Consider the following 23,553-nt stretch of genomic DNA (forward strand, 5'->3'; position numbering starts at 1 on the left):
TCCTGAAAGCGTACGGTACACAAAACCTACTTTCTGGCATTTAGTCTCAATTTCTGCATTGAGTGCTGTGTCATATACAAAGTGCCAAATGGGGAAATAAATCTATTTGAATTTACCCTCATGCTGGAGCGACGCAGTTTCTTTCTGACGTCTCTCCTGATGTCGTTGACAGCCACAGACTCCAGCTGCTGATAGCGCTGGATCTCCTGGTTGATGGTGCCTTCACTGGCCCCCAATTTCCTGTGGTGTGACAAGGGAATGTCTCCACTCAGTCAGAACTGGGTCAACACATTGACCTCAAGAAATATTTTTTTTATCAAACTAAAGAAACTTACTTCAGGTCATCAATGACCTTTGCCTGTTCATTTAGCTCTCTGATGTCCACCACCCTCTTGGTGAACTTCCTCCCTCGAGCATCGATCACCTGGTTCCCCATCACCATCTGCCTTCTGGGATCAATGGGTTCCTGTTGGTTCAAGCCATGACCCCAAACAAATGTATAAGTGATATGACACACCTACTACTAAAGCCCAAACCAGTCTTCCCAAATCTGTCTGATTAAAGGTGAGTTATTTCAGTTATAGTGAAATTAATGTTAATGTCATAATTGTCTGTTTTTTCAAAAATACCAGGAGACCTCCACCACCACCACCACCACCATCACAACACTTGAATTGAAAGAGGAGGGAAGGAATGAATCTATGCTGGTAGAGGATTGTGTAACCCAACATTATTTATTTTTTCCCATCATTGATGCTTAATGAATAAAAGCAAGTTGAAGCCACACTATTTTCCACTACCATGCCATTTAGCTAAAAGCATAAAGGAGAATGTACAGTAATCTGTTGACTGCAGGTGATTTTGTCAGCCCAGAGAAGAGTTTGACACTATGGGTGGCTACATACACAACCCCAGGAGAAAGGCCGTGGGGCCCTGTCGCTGCCCGCTCGGAGGCGAGGCGCTGTACAGTTTAAGTAGTCAGCTGGGACAGAAACACTCTCAGGCCTGGATTTGAGGCCCAGGATGCGGTTTACCAGACGCTTCCTTAAGGTCAGCCGAGGGCTGAACTTGCTCTCTGGACTCTGTAAACAATGGCAGGAACAAATGGATGGCTAGGTGGTAAAGTGGATGACTATGTTTATTTCACACCACCGAAGCTTTGCAGTATGAGAGGGAGGAACTCTTCCCATGTAGTGATGTAAAGAAAAGAGGAAAGCGTGTTTTCTACAGTAAATGTAGTCATACTGTAGGTTTTCTCACACACCTTTAACAGCCATACCAATATATAGGTAGCATAACTTATCATAAAGACTGGAAGCAGCTGGCCTGACTCTGTCTAAAGTAAATATGAAATCCACCAGGACAAGACCTGCTGAGTTGCCAAAATTTATTTGGCATAACACTCAAAAGGACCAAGTTAAATCTAAAAGTATTTGTTTATAGTTGTTTATATTGTGTGTTTATGGCATGAAATCCTGCTACCAGCACCTTTGAAGTGTTTGGAGTAACCTTAGTCTTATCAGCATCTTTAGATTTCCAAGCACAAATAAAAACCTTTGGAAGCAGCGAGACAATATGTTATCAGTGTTTAAGCCAAGTTAATCTACCAACTAGTGGTTCCGTCGCATGACGTAAGAGACAAACACATAGCAAAACATGTTAAACTATTTCTTTACTACCAATAAAAACCTTAACAGTTCACTTATTTTCAGCTTCTACAAAATTAATTGAAAAATATAGCACATAAATATACTGCATCATTAATAAATTAATGCCCTGATGTTGCTGATACAGCACATTTACCCACTCTAACCTGCGACATATAGGGTCATTGCGAACTCACCATGTGAATGGTTGGTGACATAGGATCAGTCTCATCTTCGTCCGACAGATCCGCCATGTTGACAGAATTCAAGTCAGCGATATCGTCTACATCCTCCTCGCCCGTCAGCGAAGTCAGCGTGTTGCCCAGGGCATTGAGCCGCTTGCCGATGTTCGGATCCATGTGCACATCAATGCCGCACATTTTCCAAAGCACGTTGAGAGTCCAGGTCCCTGCACTATTGCTTTCTGTTAGAGAGGGGAAGCATCAGCAGGGACGAGAAGGCAAGAACTGAAGGTGATGCTGGCGATATAAATAATAAATAACATTTTCAGATGGAAGTATGAAGCTTATTGTGCAGGCCTAGGGTGTGATTCATATTGTATGGCATATAGCTTAGTTAAAAGAACTTGCCTGCAGAGGGTTGCCCTGTAGTTCTGGAACATACTTCATATGTACCATCCGGGACGACACCTGTGTAGAAAAGAGTCAGTAACAGATGGAGCACAGTTACTACCGATAACACAGTCAACTATCTGTCCTGGTGTTTATGCTCACGTAGTATTTTTCATAAATATCACACGGAATATCATTCACCACTCACAAGCGTTCATGACCAGATCTCCTCGGACCTCAGGCTTCCAGTCATCCCAGGTGGTTTCGAAGCCCTCGGCGAAGCGGATGCAAAAATTCTTGAAGTGTCCTTTGCTTACAAGGGACTCAGAGGAGCAGGCAGTGATCAGCGTGCTCTCGATGGTAAGAACCAGCGCAGAGCCTGTATCAAAGTCTATGGCGTGATTGGCCTAGAGAAGAACAACAATAAGGGTCATCTGGCCTTAAGTAAAGCAGCAAGAATTAAAAAAAAAAAAATATTTGGAAAAGTCAGAGTTGGCTGGTAACATCTCATTCTGTCACACCGAGGCCTTTTAGCAAATAAATTCAATTGGGAAAAATTCTTGTTAAAATCTTAAAGTACTTCTCTTAATCGAGTAATTATGGTTTTGCAAATGAATGGGGCGATGTGTGAAATTTACAAATGACAATTAAAGCTTCTTGTGAAATATGCCTACAGTATGAGTGAAATGTTACCAAGCACTTCTGTTTGTTAGATTGGTCCTAATTGTAGGATTGCAAAGGGTTTGCTCAAAGATACTCCACATTTCTGCATTAGTTCTGAAGTCTGATGATTATCATAGCCATAACTCACAATAGAAGAAACAACTGAGGCTGTGCTATCATTCACCATCTACTGTGACTTTACTTTAGTTATAACACTTTCAGAGCAGTTTCTGAAAGATTATTTCAACACAAAGGCAAGAATCAAGACAGCAACCGACATAACCATGTTTTAGTAATTAACCACTACAAACACTTCAGACACCAGCTCAAGCTCCATTAATTATCATCAAGACTTTTAGAGGAAACCCAAAAGTTGAGTGATATGACCCACACTTGTGATGCAGTGTTTCGGTGGCATGGAAGAACAACAGATCACAGTAATTCACTGTCCCACAACAAACCATCACAAGAGATGTAATAAATTGTTGGTTACTTTTCGTGCATTTTTTTGCTGGCCTACTGAAGTGCTGGCCCCAGCTTCAGAGTTGGTGCCCTCCGTAGCTGGTACATGTCCTCTCTATGGAAATAAGTGTGACACAACAGCTGGTATATGTGGTAGAACAGAGCAACTGATATGGACCAAAAGTCTACATCTAGTGTTTTCCCGGAAACGTTACGGTTTCTTTACAAATACTGCAAAAAAGAGGTTATTATACGTCTTATATACTCTATACAGTTTGAATAAAATTTAGCTAATCATAGTCATGTACCTTCTGGCAACTACTGTACTTAAGTAGCAGACATTGCTAATCGCCTACAGCGTCAGTGCAATATTCCCCTCGTGTCATGTCTGTGTGTGTGCTTTACAGTCAAGCATTAAACTGATGTGGCAACAACTGTGTTAGGTCTGTCTGCATAAACAGCTGCTGTAGGGGAAACACCGATATCAGGACTGATAAAAGAATAGTTGCTCGTTTAAGGAACATAAAAATCAGCTGAAAACTGCTTCTATATAAGATAAGAAAACAAAAATTAAAACATTTAATTCATTCAATTTAACTTTACTTTGGCCTTCCCAATACAAGCAACTGGAAATGTGTCACACTTGAAAAGAATGCACTTTTAACCCTCCCTAAGGTGATGGTTATGACAAACTGTAAACCTCCTATTAATTCTAAATCAGTCAAGTACAGTACATGACCTTGGACATCTATACGCTGTGAAGGTTAGAAATAATAGTTAGGGGAGATGAAAACCAAGTTCAGACATGTACCTGGGATGCGGCGCTGGTGATCGGCAGGCAGATGCCCAGGTCATTGACAGTAAGTTGCAGGAAGAGGGTGCTGAAGGCCTGGGCGGACGTCTGTTGGATGCCTGGCAGTTTGTCTACTACCTCTTTGGTGGCTACGTGGATGTCCTTGTTCAGGGCCAAACGTTGCTCGTTCCAGTTGTCGTACGCTGCCTTATAATTGAGCCAGAAGAGCACAGCTGCAGGAGGGCACACAGCGAAGAGAACATTAATGCATACAGTATGTACACATTAGGGCTGGGACAGTCAGTGACCCAGCAGTGCAATTATCACACAGTGATATTTTTAGTTAAAATATAAAATCTTCACATTCCACTAACAATGAATTTAGATATGATGCAAAAAATATTAAACTGAACCTCTGTCAAAAGCCACTGGTTGGGCAAAAACAATAGGCCTGTTGAGTGTGATGAGGACAGCCTCTTTATCTGAAGAGCCACTGATCTCCTCCTGCAGGGCATTCCTCAGACCAATACGAGTCCGGAAGTACGCCACCTGGTGGAAATCTGACCCAGCTTCCTCATACACCTGCAGAGTCAAGGAAAGGACATCAAATGTGGTTATTATTGGAATTATTCATAAGACTCTATATATGTTTTAGGATCTGATCTGTACCTGGTGCTTGACTATCTGTCCGAGGGCCAGGTGGAGGTCAACTTGACATTTGCCAAAGAGCTTCAAGTAGCTGCTGCTACCGCCAGGCTGAGTCTTGCACTGGATCCTATTAGACAGCTCTAGCTCGATCAGACCTGTCTCAAAGCGCACGGCCCGCATCGAGGGAGTGGTGGCTGTCATCTGGATTCCCTGTAAACAAGAGCAAGAATTCAGAGAAATCCCCAGAGAGCAACTCTTCTCTTGTTTCATTCACTTTCAGAATAAAGTTTCCAGCAACTGTATTCTGAACATGAATTACCTTAAACATAAGACTGAGCGAGTAGAGCAGGATTTTTGGTTTGTCTGCGTCTGTTGAGGTGTCGTGCTCGTTCCATAGGGGGATGGGTTGTTCTCCCCCTGCAGTGCCATTAAGTACACATCAGACAGACAGTACACATCATCAAAATGACTTCACGGCTGTTGTAATATGCTACATAATGCAACACTGTGCTGTATTATCTGTATGTGAGTGTTCAAGTTGTAATTTGTGTAGAACTGACCGACTGAAGCTACATTTAAACACAGGCATCCCTCAGCTAAAAGCTATAGTTAGCTGTAGGTAATATCGTACAAAAGGATGCTGGATCTCTCTCTTAATTAGAGAGAGAACCAGTAGTTGGTGAGTTGTACAGGTTCTGTAGGTGTAGATCAGTTTGCACCTGTGTAAAAAAAAAGAAGGAAGTGACTGTTCGTACTCTACCTGACACTTTCTGAATCACTTCGTTGACCTCTTTCATGAAAACCTTCTGCAGGAAGACCAGATGGTTGAGCAGGTCTGTGGTCAGGTTGTGCTCAAAAGACCCAATCTGTACATGAAGACCAAAACGTATGAGTTCTGCCTTAATAACCAATACACATGACCACTCTCATTTGAATTCCAGCATAATGAATGAGGTGTTTTCAGAAAGCGCCTACCTCAGCCACACAGCGCAGGTAGTTGCCCTGAAGGTAGTTTCCCTGCTTTGCTGGGAACTCCTCTGGAGCCCAGCCCTGGTCAGAATGGCTCTCGTGATCTTCCATGATGTACTCTCCCGACATGGTGACTGGAGGCAAAGTGAGGCTGGCTGACGGTGGCATGGTGGACATATCCACTGGGGACACTTTCGACTGAAAGCACAGCTTGTGATTTGGCAACTCAAATGTGAAACTGGTTTGTGCTCCTGAATGAAAGATAAAAGAGATAGAAGATAAGAAAAAGCACAATATTACTAATCATTCTTGCACAAGTAATAATAATTATTTGCAACATAGCTTAAGCAACATCTGTTTTTTGGCACAGGCGGATAAGCCCAGCACAGTGACACCTGTGTCAGCTCATTTCAGACACACCTGTCATGCCGTGGCTCTTCATGCGACCCATTTTGTATTCCGCTTTCAACGAGGGCAGTAGGGCAGCCCCAATGGTGATGCCGTCCAGCATGGCGCTGAACTTGAGAACAATTGGCTTCTTTTCCAAGCCTTCGGGGAGCTGGGGGAACTCGTTGGCGTCTACAGGGGTCTGATTGATGCTGGATGCTTTGTCAGAGGGTTGAGGAGTGGGGGTGTCCTCCCTGTTAGGAGGTTGACTGGAAGAAAAAGAACCTCTGTCAGATAGCATTTGCTTATCACCAGCTTACAGTAAGCTTTTATATTGAAGTGTGCTATAAGAACATGAATGCAATGTTATCACTTTTGATTTGAATTTCAGTATCTCAGATCTTGACTGCTGGAGTAAACTGTTGTCAAACTGTATGCTGGAGTTTTCTAGATAGTGAATTTGTATTGTTGTGAATATCATAAAAAACAAAAGTTGATTAATATCCAAAGCACACCTACAACTCTATAAATATATTACCATAATTCAGTGCATTGCCATGGAAACAGGCTTTGAAAGTTAACTGGCAACAACGTTACCTGTCACTTCTGCAGATGAAATACTTCTTACAAGCATTTTATTAAGCACACATTAAAGTCTAATGATACACTTTAACACTTCAGATTGCATGACAGCTTTGTTTACAATCGTAAATATAGTTGCAACAGTTTCAATTTATTATTTTTAGCTTTATAAATGAGGCCTGGTTAAATAAAATGAGAGGATAAGTGAGGCAGACATACACGTTGGAGGGCTGGCGGATGAGGTCAGAGATCTGTTTGGAGAGCTGGTGGGAGCTGCGCACCATCATGCTGTGCAAAGTAGCTGGGTGCTGGGGGATGTTGATCATGATGGCTCCCACTTTCAGCACAGCTGCGTTATTGGTTTTCAGCCCTCGCTGGGCGCTGTACAAGGCCTGGGACTTGGCAATGTTGCATTTGACCACAGTTCTGAAAAACAGAGTGAACCAAATTGAGCAAAATCACCAAAATTGCTGTCCCCCGTCCCTCCGGGCAATGGACATATAAATGAATGTGCGCTTTAAGTGGAAAGACTGCGAGGACATAAAGAACACCATGCACATTCAGGACAGCATTCAATTTTCTTGGCTCGGAAATGAAAGGCAATCATGACAGTGACACATGTTCCACCATGAATGAAAATGGCAATGAACTGTGCACTATGGGAGAACGTTCATGGCCTCTTATTCAGACAAATACTTCTGATGAACTGGCACAAGACACTGAAATATTAGCCTGTGGTTGACCGTCTTCAATAATTCTACAAGATCCGTTCTCTGAAGTTACTTTAACCAACAAAAGTGGCCTCATTCACATCTACTCAGTCAATATCTGAACAAGCACAACCCTGATATACTGTGTAAATGTGGAGTCGGGTGACAGACAGATGAAAGATGTACCAGTGTTTTTATGCATGAACCCTAAATGGCAGGAACAACATACAGAAACTCTTGTTTAGCTGTGCTGGTGGGAGATGTTGGGAAATCCTCCAGTCTGTACAAGTAGTTGGAAGAGAAAGCAAAAGCAATAAAATAAGATGAGCAGAAAAAGGTGTGAAACGTTTCCAAGACACCACAAGGTGAGAATACAATGTCTGAAATAGAGGGCACTAATTAGAAGCCAGTTAACTCATTATTTGACTTTTAAGCTCCATTACTCATAATTAAATCTGCGGGTAATGCAGACCCATCACAAGGGACCGGAGTTATATTCATATTTAATTTTACTGCAGCGAGAAGAAACTGTAGAAAGAAGATTTGTGAATGAAACTGATAATTTGGTGAAAGTCATACATCACTTAACACCTATTACTTCTACACTACAGCCTGATTAATGTCTTCTACCTGAGTATTGAATCAAACGGACCAGTAGCAGAAAAATGAGTGGGAACATCAATTAAAACTACAGTATAGTGTGTCATCTACAAGCACAACTTCAAACACACATTTTGAAGCACACCATCAAAATAGTATCAGGTTTCAGTTTAAATTACACAGGAGGAGAATCTGTAAAACACACTGAAGGAGCAGCGCAAGCTTTAAGCTGTGTGAAAAACATTGAGCCGTGTGAATTCATGCCTAAAAAAACGTAACCAGATTAGAGGGCTATGTTTACGGAAATAACTTTAAGTAAAAACTTAAAAGGGCTGTTTAAATAATCTGTCTGAAAAAGAGTCACAATTAAAAAGCTGCACATTTCAATTTAAAGTAAGTGGAGCATGTAACATTTTTGGAGAAGAAGTTTTCTTATTTGCCTTGAGGTTAAGAGAATGTGCAATGAATAACTATTACACTCAGCAACAAATACTGCTCAATTAGCTTGATAACCAAGGATTAAAACCAATTTACCAATATTAAACCAGAAGTAGCAATGCATTAAATAAAACAAACATCATTTGTACGTACTGGATGTCAGGAGTTATCCCTTCCAGTAGAACAATGTTCACTCCTCCTATATGTGCTGATGCACATGTCTCAGTCATCTTCTGGTGCAGGATATCTGAAAACATGTCCATTCAAAACAGAGTCAAACAGAATAAAAACAGGAGTGCACACACATACACTTGATATCTAGGGACTGGCTCTACTGGCTAAATCCAATGAAATGCTTCAAACTTGAGTTCCTTCCCATTAATCGTCACACACTTTTCTCACCTTTCATCTTCTCCTTCAGAGTGAAGCTTCCGTGGATCTTCTTCAGCTCAGCCTCCATGGTCAGGCCGCCGATGTCTGCCTCCAGGTGGGTGCGATTCACCATGCCGATGCCGAACACAATAAGCGTAACATGCTGGGGCTCAGAGCTCACCAGGCTGCGCCTCCTCCCTCCTGAGGGCTTGTTGGGTGTGTTGGAGTCCTGCTGCTCATTCTCAAAGATGACTTTACAGAGTGGCTCTGAGGGCCGGCGTCCACTTTCTGCCGCAAGGAAACACACAGAGGGAGTTAAAGGAAAAGCCACCATGCATAATAACATGGCCAGTCGACTGGCGTGCTTCACCCATCCTTAGTACATCATTATCTATTAATTCCTTGACTAATCTAAACTTGGCATTAGAAAGATGATGATTTTCTCCCTTTGGAAGCCACTTTTAGTAATCTACAATGCATTCTGTTCAAACACTGCATCACTGTCAATGAACTGCTCCAGGAAATATGGCAGCAGAAACATGTACTACAGGTTAAATGATGAACAATAATTGAATAATAGAGCAAGTGGGAAGCAGAAACGTAGATAATGAAGGGTCATTTACTAAGCCAATCATGGCTGATCTGAGCATGTGGCAAGTCACCTGCAGAGCCTTACCACCTATCCCAGTACCTCTATGGAAAAAAGAGCTTCACCGTAGTGAATCATTATTCACACTTAACAAGACTGAATTCACCAAAGGCTTTGGGTCCTGATCGAATCCCTGACAGTTTGCAAAAGCTCGGACAGAAAATTTGCCAGGATTCTCAGCAAATACCTTTAATCCATCTCTCACTCAGACAGATGTTCCTATGGGCTTCAAGACGAGCTGCTGCTGTGGCCCTAAATGACTCCTGTCTGGTCACACTCACCCATATACTAGCCAGGTGAGAGACTGGTCTTTACAGGGCTAATATCCTGTCTTCTCTCTACAAAGAACCCTTAATCAGCTAAACTAAAGCACATCATGGATCACTTGGTTGGGCAGATGTCTCAAACTCCCAATTATAAAAAGAAAACAGGAAATATTTAGAATAAAAATGTTAAAAAAGGGTGAGTAAACAACGAAGAAAGGCTTAAAAAACATTAGGAAAGGATAAAACACAGAAGAAAGATAAAGAAGCAGAAGAGTGTTAGCAAGATGCCAGAAGACAATGTAGCCTTTAGGAGGAAGCATCCAGTGAGCATTTAAAGAAGTACTGCAGGGAAGAAAGAAGAGATTGACACTGACAGCAAGAAAACACAGCAGGAAATGTGTGCAAGTAATGTGAGGGGAAGGTATGGAGGATAAAAATGGAGAAAGGAAACAAGAGGCGTGTGAGGAACAGACAAGAATAGGGAAGTGTCTGACTGCGGAGAACTGATCCCACCTGGAAGGCAGTTCTCCGGGGAGCTTTTCTCCAGGATGCCAGTAGGATCTGAGATGAGGGAGTAGAAGTTGAGCAGCTTGTACATGTTCTGCCAACATTCTGCTGATGGCTCGCTCTGCTCCGACACGGTGATGGAGTCGGAGTCATCCATCTGGATTGCCATGTGGTCTGCCACGTCACGGGAGCCCTTCCTCGACACCTGAAGGCGATTCAGCACAAGTTCCAGATTATCTAACAAATGGAGTCATCACGATGTGCAAGCGGGGCTGGCAGGTGCCGAACAGCAAGGATCAAGAACTTTAATTGCCCAACTGTTTATGGCAACAGCACAGTTAAGCTGTCACAACAATAATTTAAATCTCTACACTGGCTACAGATACAATTAGACAATTCATCCAGTTCCAGTGTAGAAAACAACCTTTGAAAAAGGTACTTGAAGTCTTTCATGGGTTCCTCATTTGTCAATTCCAAAAGTGCTCGGTTTGCAGTGGATGTTCCCACTAAGATGATTGTACCACTTTAATAATCTGCCCAACAGCTGTGGATTAAACAAACGATTCCTACTGTCCGCTGGCTCCCTCTAGGGTTTGTGTGCAGCAAACAGCAGTTTGAAAGAAGGTTCTGATAGATTACAGACTCCATTTAAAACATATGTGCAGTAGGAACTGGGCCAGTTTTACATACTGTCTTTAACAAGTGCCCAAAACTCTACTGGGAGTAAACTATATGTTTGCCTCTTCCATTCAGCCTCCTTTTTCCCATATCGCCATCATGATACTCAGAGAAACAGGGTCTTCTAAATAACCTAAAGTGACTGCTATTATTACCTTGGAGGTGCGACGCTCAGAACGTCCCAGAGAGCTGCGTCCTCGTGGCTCGCGTCTCCCTAGCGTGTCCATGCCTGACGGAGGTCCGTTAGGAGGCAGACCTCCGCTAACGCCTGCCCCTACTCCTCTCTTGCTCTTCAGGGTTTGGGTTCCACTGCGGCCCGCTCCGTTGAGGCTGCCTCTGGAGCTGCGGCTGAAGTCCGATGACCTGAAATGGCGATACGGCCGTGCCTTGAAGGTGGGGGTGGGCGAGGCTGAGCCAGCAGTGTACCGGCTCAGCTTGATGTCGGTCTGTGTGGCTTTGATGTCGTCGATCATGGTGCTGAACTGGTGTATAAGGCGCACCAGGGCCATGTCTACGCGCTGGCTGATGGACTGGCAGGCTGTGGTGAAATCACAGTGGAATGTGTTGTAGTGGCGTCGGTTAAGGTCGTGGAAAGAGAGGGGGGCTGTAGTGGAGCCCTGTGGAGCGCTGGTTGACTTCTCCATCACCACTGCATTCAGGCTGAACGTCTCAATCAGAAGCGCTGGCTTAAACTCAAGTGGTGGAAGGTGGACCATGCCTTGTCTGTGCATGAAGGGAAACAATGACTGAGGGGTTATTTATTGTAAAGAACCAATACAAGCAATCCCTCGTCAAAATCATATTTTGTAGGAAAATTGGTTATATTTTAAATGTATTTTACCTTCTAGATCGTTTGCTTTTGTGTTCTTTCGTGGTGTCAGAGTCAACAATGTCAGCTCTCAGACACTCAAGGTTTCCAGAGAAAGACAGATGCTCCCCAAAATACATCTTATAACTAAGAGGAGTGGTGTCCTGAGCCTGAATGCCTGTGTAGCTCAGCAAAGGCTTGAAAACAACCTGGGGGCAGAAAACAGATATTAAGACACAGAATAGAAGCACGATTTTGTCAAGATGATGGCGTGGCAACGTGGACAAGGCCTGAATAGGGAGCAAAACTAAAATGATCACACTGTTCCTTCCACTGATACATCATCAGATTTTATGGGCCATTACATCAGTATGAGTTTGTATAAGCCCATTTCATATGCCTCAGTGAAGACAAGTACAGGAGCTACAATCATCAGGATGGAGTGTAGATAAATTTCATTTAAACAACCCTTTCAAAACCACATTAGAGATGAAAATACAAAGGGAAATTGGGTGTATTGACCGCACCTGAGCATCAGCCAGTTGAACCGCAGCAGGACACTGGTTGCCCTCGTCTATATCTGCAATTTCATCCTGGCTTGTACTGTGCTGGGAATGCTGTGAGTGGGTTCCATCAAGGGTGTTCTGGTCACTGGAGAGCACGGTGTTGAAGTCCGAGGCCGAGGGGATTGTAGGAAGGTTGCACATCCCACCTATGGGGGAGGAAGGGAGATTTGTGATGCATGCGCTGTAAAACCAGGCACCTCCTTGGAACGACTGCGCTGTTTTCTTGCTGGAATGTTTTTGTAATAGAGGCCATGAGCAGTGGCAGGAAACGATGGGGCTGCAAGTGCCATAAAGTGAAGCACTTCAGTCCAGCTCCTCGTGACAAATATGTTACAGGGAACTAAATAGAAGGTAGCAGTCACATCACAGAGGAGTCAGGAGAGGAACTCTAGGCCATGTCATGTCTAAATGACCACATCACATTCACTGGAGTTGTTTGTGAGAAGCTGTTTAGGCAGATTTGCTGTGCCGTCACTGAGTGACAGGTAGAAGAGTAGATAATGATTAAACTCATCATTTTAGACACAAATACAGCCGGAACGCACAAACAACGCTTACAATTAAAACAAAATCAACCAGTAGTCATTCAAAAACACTCACACTAATATTGGGTAAAGATGAAACGGTGTATGATGTCTACAAATGAAATAAATCCTACTACTAATAATAAAAGTAATATCACTATAATAATAAGCCAGTTAAAGAAAACAACATTTGAATCTACAAAATACTTAAGTTGTATTTACACTGTACAAGGTTCACACCAAGTTCTATTTACTGTATATCTAATCAGTCAAAGAGGAGGACCCAACTAAAAGCTAAATAAATAATCAGTTTACAGACACCATCAGCACAACACACAGCAACAACTCCTGACCTCCATCTGGATCTTTAGCTGTGGGCAGAGGTTGATAGTGGTAGTGGTTTGCTGGTGAATCCAGTAGGTCTAATAAAACAGCATTTCAGGAACACCACATTCAGTGGTTGAATACACAAGGGAGTAGAAGTACAACTGTGTTATGATTGATGATTAGTATCTACTGCAACAGCATCAAACTGTGTGTTTAAAAAATCCATTGCACTGAATTTATTTTATATTTTCCCAATGAAATTAATTGAACCTACAGTAATAAACGGAACTCCCCAAACCTAAGAGGACTGAATCCACAAGGTCTAACCTGTTTGCAGGCTGTTGTGCTGGGACCGGTTGACGGGGGACTCCTGGGTCACAGCACCGGTCCGGTTGCTCACCGCGTTCGACATCCAGTTGTAAAAGCTGACGGAGGAGGGCTCTGACAGAAGCGGATGCTCGGTTAGCATGTCTGTTCCTAAGCTGTTTCCTGAGATGAAAGACAACGTGTCAGACGGTCACTGACTGCTCTTCCATAACATTCATCTTTCATTCTCCCATCCGTGAGCCTGTTGGGTTTGTTAGACTTCACCTCCCTGAACAGTAGAGGTCAGCATTGCAGTAGAAGTGACACCTTGACGGTTACATGTAATAAAAAACCCGCTCACAACTTTAATCAGCGGCTGCCGGATCTCTCCACACACTTCAGCTAGCATTAGTGCGACGCGGCAGTGCTTCAGGTACGAGTACCTGTGCGAGTGAGGGAGCTGCTCTTGGCTGCAGCGGCAGCAGATGGCTCGTTCCTCTGAGGCATGCCCTCCAGCAGGTTGTGCAGACTTCGAAAGCTGCCTGTCAAGTTGCTCAGGAGACTCTCCTTCCTGGGGCTGTCCTTGGCTGGCAGGCCGCCGCGGCTCACGTGGGCAGGCGAGTCCGCTGCTGTGTCACCGCTGGTGTAACTCAGCGACTGGTACGGATGGGAGCCCTGGGCAAGACAAACCGCCACATTACTGAGTTCACACCGCGTCGCCTTCCACAAGATGCCACTGGATTTTGACTTGATTGAAGACAAGTGTGACATATTGTGTCTGGCACCATCTTCATTATATTAACAGTTTAATATGTGGCTCATCCATGCTCTAACTGAAACCATCCTTTTTTTGGTGGTGTTTTTATAGTGATTTGATTATGCTTTAGTTTTTTTAGTAATTTAAAAGCAAAAATATAAGTCAGAAAATAAACACATCTTCATTTTTCCTGTTGTTTCCCTCACTTCTGCCCTCTTTCTGGTTTACAAACAGGATGTAGACAATTAAGAATACACTACACATACATATAAATAATGTTTAGTATAAACAAATGTGTGCATAGACAAACACAACAAGCATTTGCATAGATTCTTGGTGTTGTACCTTTATCCTGAGCACAGACTCGTTGTGTGTGTGGGACTTGGACAGCTTCCTCATGATCTCCACTCCGCTGACAGGACCAGAGTTGGCTTCCTTTGGTGGTGGACGACTGCATGCTCCCTCCAGCAACATGGTGTGTTCACTCACTGTGGCTTCAAAATAATTACATAAAATAAAACTCCTACAAGAATCGTGTATTCATGCGCTATGAAAGTACATCCAAACAAACACTCTCGTTTCATCTCTACATGTCCTCTCTGCTACGAAACCCTAACAGTCTGTTTATTTCCACACAAACGCTGAAGAAGAGGTTAAGAGTTTAGCGGTCCATCTGTGGCAACAGATGCACGGGTCAACAGCATATCAACAAACTGAAAGCTGTAAGTTCCCACCTGCGTCATATTCAAATTCAGCTCCGTCTGCACTGGTGTCACTCTGCAGCGCAGCACCGTTGTCCAGGCCCATGATGGTTTCACCCAGGCTCTGCTGAGGCTCCTTGGGCTTGGCCAGTTGGTTGGGCCTTATCAGACCAATAGCCTTGAAGCCCTGAGTCACCACAATAAACTTCATCCATTGTCTGGCCAGAGCTACAAGTCCTTTCTTTAGCGTCACAAGAGCTGGAACGCCATCATTCTGAGATGGAAAAAAGGAAAACAAAGGAATGCAAGGTTTTTTTTAATGGACTCATTAAAGCCAATGGCACTTTAGAGCTTTACATCTGGATCCAACTGGGAATGGATCATTTATTAGTCATCTACCTGCATGTGATAATCTTGGAGAGGTTTGCAAAATTAAGTGAAGTGAAAACATGCATTTTACTGGCTTTAAACTAACCATGGTGGCCTCCTCTATGACCGTGTAATCTGCTTGTTGCAGATACCGGTGCAGGATGTTACAAAGCATACAGGAGGGATTCTCATGTAGGTAGCGAGCTCGCTTAGTGACACGGTTGTATTTGCTTCGGAAAGGGATATGAATGCTCTTTTTCTGTTTGGAGATGGAAAAAAAAAGTAATTGGTAATGTGCAACAGCCATCAGAAGATCATGTAACTGTGATCACTTGGATTTGAAATGTTTTGCTGACCTCAAGAGCCTCCGTCATGATGCAGCCCATGACGGCGCACACACGCAGCGTGCCTTCCATGTCCAGTTTACGTAACGAAGACTTGAGCTGGTCGATGGGAACCAGCCAAGCTCCGATGGCAGGTGTGGCAGTGCTGAGCAGATTCAACTGCCTGTAAACACAAGAGCTTTAGTCACCTAATATCGCTGCTTATCACTATGTTCTTTAGGTGAATATCGATCGATATAACATATTTCGTTATGTCTGTTTCTCATCCAAAATAAATTTCCATTCCAGAGACTGAATACATGGTGCTGTTGCTTAGCTGAGCTGTAGGAGTTATAATAAAACTCATATCCTCACTACAAAAACAGCATGTACCTGTCAGTTTGATCACTCTGATGATCTGGGAGTCTGACAGCTCTGCATCAGCTGTAAACTTGATAATAGCTGACAACCATTGCCAGGGGTAGACATGGGAGGTTTTTCATAAAAACCTCCTTTAGCAGATAAACTGATGTGTATGATATGTTTCTGCCACTCTGATGGCTTCTCAGCTTACTTTAGTGAAATGCAGTGACATTTTTGCATTATCTTACTTATTAACACACCACTGCATCAATGCATAAGCATTTATGTGAACAGACTCATCTTCATACCTTGAGTAGGCCTGCGAAGGAGAGCGCACATTAGTGGGAGCAGCAAAACTAAACCAGATCTCCCTGATAGTTAGCTTCATGCTGCTGGAGTCGGGTGGTGGGGGCATGAGGGGGAGGTCCTTCTTCAGGTCATCTGACTCGACCCCTTCATCCTACAAAAGTAGATGAGAGGAAGGTTTAACAGGTGGATGCTGCTACCCTCACTAATCAGAGATACAGGGCATCACTCCCAGCCTCATTATAAAACCTAGCACGACACATTTTCAAGAGAGGATTTTGGTTTTATTGAGTACTAAATTTATTTTGTGTCTTACTCTAATCGAGCTCAAACATCTTCTCTTTTGAATGAGCTTATGATAAAGATCTGAACCAAATTTTATGAAGAGGAGACAATTATTCAAATCTACATCAGAAGAGAAGCAATAAGCAGTGGCTTTAACACATTTGCAAGAGATTAAAAAAAAAACTGTCATTGTTTCTTAATTTCAAGCAGAGACACATTATGCAGCAGGGCTTTGATTCTCCATGCAAAACAAAGTTTTAATGGGTGTGAACTTAAAAATCACATAATAGAAGGTCTGGACATGTTGTTACCAAATTTTACAGTACAAGTACTTCTTTGTATCCCACCTGGTCGTCTGAGTCGGAGTGTTCATTGACATCAGAGGCAGGACTCATGGTATCGTGTGGCAGGTTGTCATCAGAAACATCAGTACTGTAACCGCTGCCTGTCTGGGAACCTGTCGAATCGTTGGATTTGGACATGCCAGTTTTCCCCCCGTTGTCTGAGCGTCCCATTACACCAAATGCATTGTAAAGAATAGCTCCTGATTGACGGCCCCCTGCAAAGATATGCAATATATACACACTGTATATTCACAAATCTGTATAACAAATACTCAATACATCATCATACATCATACAATAATATATTCTATGAGCTTTCTTTCTCTCTTTCTTCTGTTCCTTTAGGTTTGAGTGTAAGTATTGTTTCATGCTCCATTGTTTTACCTTTGACTGTGAGGTTTTCGATGCCACACTCAAACATAATCCAGCCCCATTTCTCAAGGGATATCGAGGAACGGCCCAGATCACCTGCTGTGGCTTGGGCATCCGTTTCGTCGACCATTGAAAACTCCTCCATTTCCTCCAGACCAAACAGAACTTTGGACTTCTCAAAGGGAATGGCTGTGATGGCACAAGTGCCAATGTCTATGGAAATATATTATAAAAAATAAGTAAAAAATAATAATTAAGACATTGACAACAGTAAATGAATCAATACATTGCAGGTCAGGTAAAGGGAGTCCAACTTTATAAAAGGGACCCATAAGAACAAACACAGCTGCCATCTTATGGAACCTACCTGTGGAGTCAAGGCCTCGGAGCTGGCTGTGGATACGGTGTACATTGAGCCTTGCAGCAATCTCTTTGCCTTTCTCAATGCCGGCATTGGAGCGCAGAGAACCAGATGACTGAGGCTGCATTTTAGTAGCTGACGCGTACTTCTCCAACATAACGGATGGTCGGCCGTGTTCTGTAGTGTTGGGAGTCTCTTCTACAATACCTCTGGAAGGTGCAAAGGCAAAAGAGTTTGTACCTGAGCTCTAAAGCTGCCATAGGGAATCAAAAGGTACATCGACAAAATGCCAAACACTCATATATCCACTCAAAAGCATGTTTAGTTTCTTTCAAAACTCTGCTTTGTTGTTACACACACCAACACACAAAATACCTTGTGCGGTAGCTGAGGCATTACCTGTTCATCCTGAACTGGGTGGCAATTCTGTCGAAACACAGCGCCACCAGAGACACGTGTGTGACACACTTACTGGAGCAAGACGGTGACCCCTCCTCTACAGAAGCCTGCAGGAGGCAGAGGTTTACCTGCACAGAAACAGAAGAGAACTAAATAAAAAGGCAAGTTAATCCTAGTGTGCATTAGGAAACACTTGAATATCAAGCTTTCATTTCACAAATGAAAGCTTGCTAGATTGTAACTAGTGTGTTTTGCAACAAAATTTTCTGAAATTACATTTTTTTTAATTTGTCCATTTTGATCACTTTACTGCATTGAAATTTGAAGGTATCGGGTGATTGTGTACGTGCTCTTGAACCTCTCTTAGTCAGAGCATATTTTGAGGATCACTGATGGCCTCTCATTATTCGGGGTTATGGTTCCTACCTTGGGGATAGAGACATTGGCCTGGAGCCCCTTGATTTTCACATTATCTGGTTTGACGGACAGGTCTGTCTGGCCCTGGGAGATGTTGAGGGAACCGGGGGTCGTGCCCTCTGTCTTGGACAGTTTATGGTCCTGTTTGGCTGTTTGGCTCTGCTCAGATTCAAAACAGTGGAAAAATCTGTCACTTAGTAAAGAGCGTTTTTCTTGTGAAGCAAATCTAAGCAACACACGCACGCACACGCACACACACGCACACGCACACGCACACACGTTTACTGTAAATGAATCGGTGGCTTTGTACTAACAGATTCCGTGACTGTGGACTTGCTGATCTGGTAGGCTTCATTCAAGACTTTCCCATGAAGGTCATCTAAAATGGCTGCAGGGTGACGGATGCTAGCAAAGTGGACCATGGATTCAATATACCTTTCACAGAACAAAAACACAGACCGGTGTTAGTTAGCATTAGTGTTAAAATATTATCAAACCATATCATAAGAGTTAAAACCAAAACGTCCGACAGCTACCTGTCCAAGGATTCAGCTACGAGGGGTGTGAGCACCACGTTAATGGCCCCTTTCACCTCCACAATGGCAGTGGTCCTAGTCTGAGCCAGCGGCTGCTCCAGAGTCCAGTCATCTGTTGTTGTGTCCTCATCCGTGTTCTCCATGGCTCTTTTATCCAGAGGTGTATATGGTGTACTGTGGGTGAACAGAGACATTCTACATTCTATGATCATGGTGTTTACATGATCAGAATCAGTACCGGGTGCTACTTGAGAGTGTGAATTCACGAGTCTTGCTGAGTATTGAGACATGCAAATTCAAAGATTTCTGCTCAGCAGGTATGTTTTTAATTGAAGAATTAAAAACTGAGATGCTGAAAAACATCTCACTCAAGTACCTGTTGTTTTCACCCATCAGCTGAACTCCTCTATCCAGCAGCGAGCTGGCTGACAGGCCCTGCTTTGTCACCTGAATGGAATGTACACACACTGTTTTAGTCAGCTAAAGCATCGCATCACTTTGAAGTCAACACTTGAAGTGTCTAATAACTTTAATAAAAAAATTAAATGCACAAAACCTTAAAGCTGGGCACAGAGAGCTGGTCAAAGGAGGCAGAGCTCTCTTCACTAGTGGGCGTATCCAGGTCTAGGGGCCGGTGCAGAGAAGATTTGGAGGTTCTCTTATTGGTAGGCTGTTTCACAGACCAGTTTGAAACCTGATAGAAGTCATGGAGATGTTTAAACAGTGATAATAAATAGTTTGCACATTATATTGCATGAAGTTACATAGTACACAGAGTGAGGAAGTAGGATGGTGCCATTTGGTGGATCTTATGACTTCAAGATACTGAACTCAGAATTCAGATATATGACTTTCAATATAAAGATTTTAAAAGTTATTACAATATAATCTATAAGTAATAATATATTTCAAAACCTTAAAGCATCATCAGTCATTTATCTGGTGCCAGAGTATCTTTACCTGGTAGTGGGCAAGATAGTTCTGGTAACATGCCATGACGTGGGGCTGTCGAGTGACTGGTCCTGGCTCGGCCATTTTCTCTGCCTCAACGGAGCTCTCCTCCTCCATGCCGAGGGCTGAAACAAAGGAGGCCTGGGACATGTGGCTGGGCAGGGAATGTGGGGGCAGCGGGGGCAGTATAGAGGGCATGGGCAGGGGGCGTGGCTCTGTGATCAGCTCCCCATTGAGAACGTAGGTGAGGGGACCCTCAACGCTGTGGTAGATGGAGCTCCGGCTGGGGGGAAAATTTGGACAACAAAATTAATTTTGCTGCACAATCCTCTAAACAGCTACAAAAATGTTAGCGGCAAACTGCCACATGATTCCTTGAATTTTTAACTGTCCCTATACGTGCTTTTATGTTCTTGAACGCAACCTTATTTCCACAGGCTTGTGCCAACTGGAACTTTTCATGAGACCAAATTGATTATTTCTGTTTGTGTGGAGGCTGCCTCAGTCAAAAAGGCTGCTGAAAATCAATGTGGGAACATTTTGCGTAATAGAAAAATGACAAGGTACTTGCACAAGAAAACTGAAATCCAATTTGCAAAAACACACCAACAGTAAGTGGCTGCCCATAGATCAAGCATCTCATTTGCTATAACCCGTCCACAGCACATCCATCCATATGTGATCGAATCAAAGTAATAAATGAAAACTGCATCGGCTTTGGCTGCAGGGTTTTACACTGTGCAATTCATAACTTACTGGGTATTAAAACATGGCGAGGCATTGTTAATGTATCAGTAACAGAATGCCGCAATGAGAGTTAACTCACTTAGTCATGCTATTCAGGTTAATTGCACATGGCCTGCTTTTTCATTGCACTCTACATACTGTAAGCTGACCTGTAGTTCTCCATATGATATGAAGGCTGCTGTGGCTGCTGCATCTGCTGCCTCCTCTTCCTTTTTCGACCAGGGTATGTGCCCGGACCCTCATCTGCACTACTGATTGGATCAAAGTCCTCCGCAGCAGAAAAGTAGGCCTCACTGTCAGCCACAGACATGCTGGAGTCTGCAGACCGGTACTGATGGAATGTATTGGAGTCCGCTGATGGAGTGAAGGGAAAGGAGCCGTAACTTCTCCGCTGGCGAGGTGAGTCTAGGACGTTCTCGTCGCTGCGGGAAACCTCGCTGCTGAACTGGACGCCTCCGGTCAAAACGGGCGGAGGCTTGTCGGTGAAGACGGCAGCTGACAGGCTCTTGGTGCTGCCAAGCCGACCTGAGTGCACAGAAGACTGGCGCTTGAGAGGAGAGCAGAGGGGCGAGCGCACCGAGGAACGGTCCTGCGAGCTGTTGGGTGAGACTGGAGAAGCCTCTGGGAACTCGCCTAGGGTGCTGCACAGTAAAAAGAGAAAATATACCGTAAGAAAGAAATACTGCCTTTAATGAGGGCATTGAAATATAAACAGAGCAACTGCATGTTAGAAACCTGGCTTGTGATGTTAAATGAGACTCATTCAGAAGTTAAAAGTCTTTGTCACTCACTCAGCAGGGCTTTTTCCATTAGGGTACATGCGCTCCTCTGTACTTGGTGAAGGAGTTTCCCTCTCCCCAGCCAGTAGCGGTAAAGCGGCACTGGAGGAACTATTTTCTTCAGAGGAAGAGACCGAACTGTGGGAGCGGTGGGGCACCTGGAGACTTAGATGCTGCTGACCATGCCTTTCAGGCAGCTCAGGTGGCAGGCATGGCGAGTGGGTGGCGGTTTTCAATCCAACAACTTTCCCTTAGAAACACAGACATGATCTGCACTTCAAACCCATGACACCTTTCTACGTTTTGTATTAGTTACTTCTAAATTTACCAATTAACTAACTCACCTAACCAACTGAATATATTAACATTCACATATTTTAGTTGGTCTCTGCTTTATGACCAAATTAAAACATTGTGCTTGTCACTCTTTAGTTTGAGATACACAACCGATCCCCAAAACAATGCGTGAAGAAAGAGTAGGAAAACGTGAACTAATGCATACCATCCACTTTAGGCGTTTCCTTTGTGATTATACATTCCCCAGGATGCAGTAAGGACTGGCCATAGCACATGTCAGACTCTGTGCTGGAGGAGGAGAAGGCAGATGAGGAAGACGGCGTCAGCTCATCAAGCTTGAAAAAGTCCTGGCCCATATTGGTGCCTCCGAAGAACCTGCAGCCTCCGAGGCAGCCACAGCGGTTCTTGGTGCGTTTGTTTCGAATGCCTGCATCTTCTGGCCACAAGAACCAAAGTCTGGAAAAAGAAAGGAAAAGGTGGGAAAAGATGTTAACAACGAGGAAAGCAACATCACTCAAAAATTATACACAGCCAGACAACTATTATCCACCTACAGTATAATAGTAATTTTAATTATAATGGCTGATTTTTATTTGAGGAGGTGGAACTTCAGCTTGACATAAACTTTTCAATAAACAAAACAAAGATGCTGTTGCTACCAAACCTGACCTTTAAATCAAGTTACAATAATGAACCACAGTGTCTAACAACCATAGCAAGAAATAAATTCTATCAATATAATCACTACCAAAGTTTAGAAGCAAACAGGTGACACTCTACCTTTTGGTCTGAGCATCATGTAGTTCCAGAAAATGCCTCTGAACATCACATTTGGCTTGGTGGTCAGCAGCCAGGGCAATGTCTGCTGTGATTAGGTTCAGGTTGACTGAGCCTGCTTCCAGCCAGACGGAGCGCCGCAGCATGGGGAGCTGACTGAGACCCAACGGTTGACCTGGAGCCTGACCCTGTCCGGCCGGCTGCAGCCTGGCCACCTCGCTGTGCTGCTGCAGCTCAATGAACTGTCGGACGTTCACGTCTTGCACCACGGCACTGATGCCCTCTCCCACCGCCTGGTTGTGCAGGTTGCAGTTAGCTATGCGAATAATACCCGTCTGGAGAGGACAAGAGAAAAGAAAACGTTAACATCTGTTGATCTCCACATATGCAGAAACTGACAAGCCGTTCAGCAGTTCTAAAAATATTTTGCCTCCAATGCATAAATGGATGCCGCTAATTACCTTGATGCTGGCAGCACAGCCATGTTCTACAATGAAGAGGTCAACTCCATCCATCGCGAGTCGGGTCATGGTGTATTTCAGCTCCTCTGATGTGCGACAGTGACCTGGTAGGCAGCTCAGCTGAAAGACAGTGATTTAGCATTAAAAACCCTTCATGGCTGCAAGGAAGCCGTTTCATATTTAGTCTGACTTTAGCCATAGCTCAGTTGGCAGAACCTAATGAAGGCTCTCAGGCAATGTTTTAAAAATATCCTTCTTAGTATTTGCATACAAGCAAAATACTCTGTAAGAGACACTTGTTTTCTTCAAATATTCTTTCTTGCAACATGGTGTTGGGTATGTCTGCTACATATGGCTGCTGGGAGCAGATCAATAGCTTTATGTGCGAGGGTGTTTCTCTTTTCTTGGTTTCTCTCTAAAAGTTCGCTTCCTAGGTCCAACATCATTATAGAGAAGTTCACTGTGGTTCCATTTATTATCTGATGACATTTGCTTATTTTTTTGACGACAGACAGTTTCGACTAATATTTAATAT

General features: G+C 43.6%; 1 protein-coding gene across 12 annotated transcripts in view; it reads right to left on the reverse strand.

The window, feature by feature from the left end:
• kiaa1109 (KIAA1109 ortholog) overlaps positions 1 to 23,553 on the reverse strand; it is a 47,277-nt gene that overhangs the window by 12,202 nt on the left and 11,522 nt on the right. For 6 of the 12 annotated variants that reach the window (XM_055505928.1, XM_055505924.1, XM_055505927.1 and 3 more), the window contains exons 24-67: positions 23,019 to 23,138; positions 22,561 to 22,892; positions 21,986 to 22,236; positions 21,496 to 21,733; positions 20,854 to 21,345; positions 19,967 to 20,240; positions 19,563 to 19,700; positions 19,383 to 19,453; positions 19,007 to 19,180; positions 18,785 to 18,905; positions 18,480 to 18,629; positions 18,054 to 18,181; positions 17,661 to 17,863; positions 17,306 to 17,506; positions 16,925 to 17,136; positions 16,295 to 16,446; positions 15,657 to 15,807; positions 15,407 to 15,559; positions 14,965 to 15,205; positions 14,576 to 14,724; positions 13,917 to 14,148; positions 13,495 to 13,656; positions 12,278 to 12,462; positions 11,784 to 11,959; positions 11,098 to 11,665; positions 10,271 to 10,469; positions 8,873 to 9,130; positions 8,624 to 8,717; positions 7,662 to 7,712; positions 6,942 to 7,148; positions 6,174 to 6,409; positions 5,760 to 6,004; positions 5,545 to 5,650; positions 5,104 to 5,201; positions 4,806 to 4,994; positions 4,550 to 4,718; positions 4,155 to 4,369; positions 3,375 to 3,458; positions 2,427 to 2,625; positions 2,237 to 2,296; positions 1,844 to 2,070; positions 906 to 1,082; positions 336 to 466; positions 117 to 240 (exon numbers count right to left, since the gene is read on the reverse strand). In XM_055505928.1, the coding sequence (XP_055361903.1) occupies positions 117 to 240; positions 336 to 466; positions 906 to 1,082; positions 1,844 to 2,070; positions 2,237 to 2,296; positions 2,427 to 2,625; positions 3,375 to 3,458; positions 4,155 to 4,369; positions 4,550 to 4,718; positions 4,806 to 4,994; positions 5,104 to 5,201; positions 5,545 to 5,650; positions 5,760 to 6,004; positions 6,174 to 6,409; positions 6,942 to 7,148; positions 7,662 to 7,712; positions 8,624 to 8,717; positions 8,873 to 9,130; positions 10,271 to 10,469; positions 11,098 to 11,665; positions 11,784 to 11,959; positions 12,278 to 12,462; positions 13,495 to 13,656; positions 13,917 to 14,148; positions 14,576 to 14,724; positions 14,965 to 15,205; positions 15,407 to 15,559; positions 15,657 to 15,807; positions 16,295 to 16,446; positions 16,925 to 17,136; positions 17,306 to 17,506; positions 17,661 to 17,863; positions 18,054 to 18,181; positions 18,480 to 18,629; positions 18,785 to 18,905; positions 19,007 to 19,180; positions 19,383 to 19,453; positions 19,563 to 19,700; positions 19,967 to 20,240; positions 20,854 to 21,345; positions 21,496 to 21,733; positions 21,986 to 22,236; positions 22,561 to 22,892; positions 23,019 to 23,138 (8,343 nt within the window). The remainder of the gene's footprint in view (positions 1 to 116; positions 241 to 335; positions 467 to 905; positions 1,083 to 1,843; positions 2,071 to 2,236; positions 2,297 to 2,426; positions 2,626 to 3,374; positions 3,459 to 4,154; positions 4,370 to 4,549; positions 4,719 to 4,805; positions 4,995 to 5,103; positions 5,202 to 5,544; positions 5,651 to 5,759; positions 6,005 to 6,173; positions 6,410 to 6,941; positions 7,149 to 7,661; positions 7,713 to 8,623; positions 8,718 to 8,872; positions 9,131 to 10,270; positions 10,470 to 11,097; positions 11,666 to 11,783; positions 11,960 to 12,277; positions 12,463 to 13,494; positions 13,657 to 13,916; positions 14,149 to 14,575; positions 14,725 to 14,964; positions 15,206 to 15,406; positions 15,560 to 15,656; positions 15,808 to 16,294; positions 16,447 to 16,924; positions 17,137 to 17,305; positions 17,507 to 17,660; positions 17,864 to 18,053; positions 18,182 to 18,479; positions 18,630 to 18,784; positions 18,906 to 19,006; positions 19,181 to 19,382; positions 19,454 to 19,562; positions 19,701 to 19,966; positions 20,241 to 20,853; positions 21,346 to 21,495; positions 21,734 to 21,985; positions 22,237 to 22,560; positions 22,893 to 23,018; positions 23,139 to 23,553) is intronic. The other 6 variants (XM_029138711.3, XM_029138709.3, XM_055505920.1 and 3 more) reach the window with 5 other exon arrangements.

This window comes from Betta splendens, chromosome 22, assembly GCF_900634795.4.
Source record: "Betta splendens chromosome 22, fBetSpl5.4, whole genome shotgun sequence".
NCBI classification, from domain to species: domain Eukaryota; kingdom Metazoa; phylum Chordata; class Actinopteri; order Anabantiformes; family Osphronemidae; genus Betta; species Betta splendens.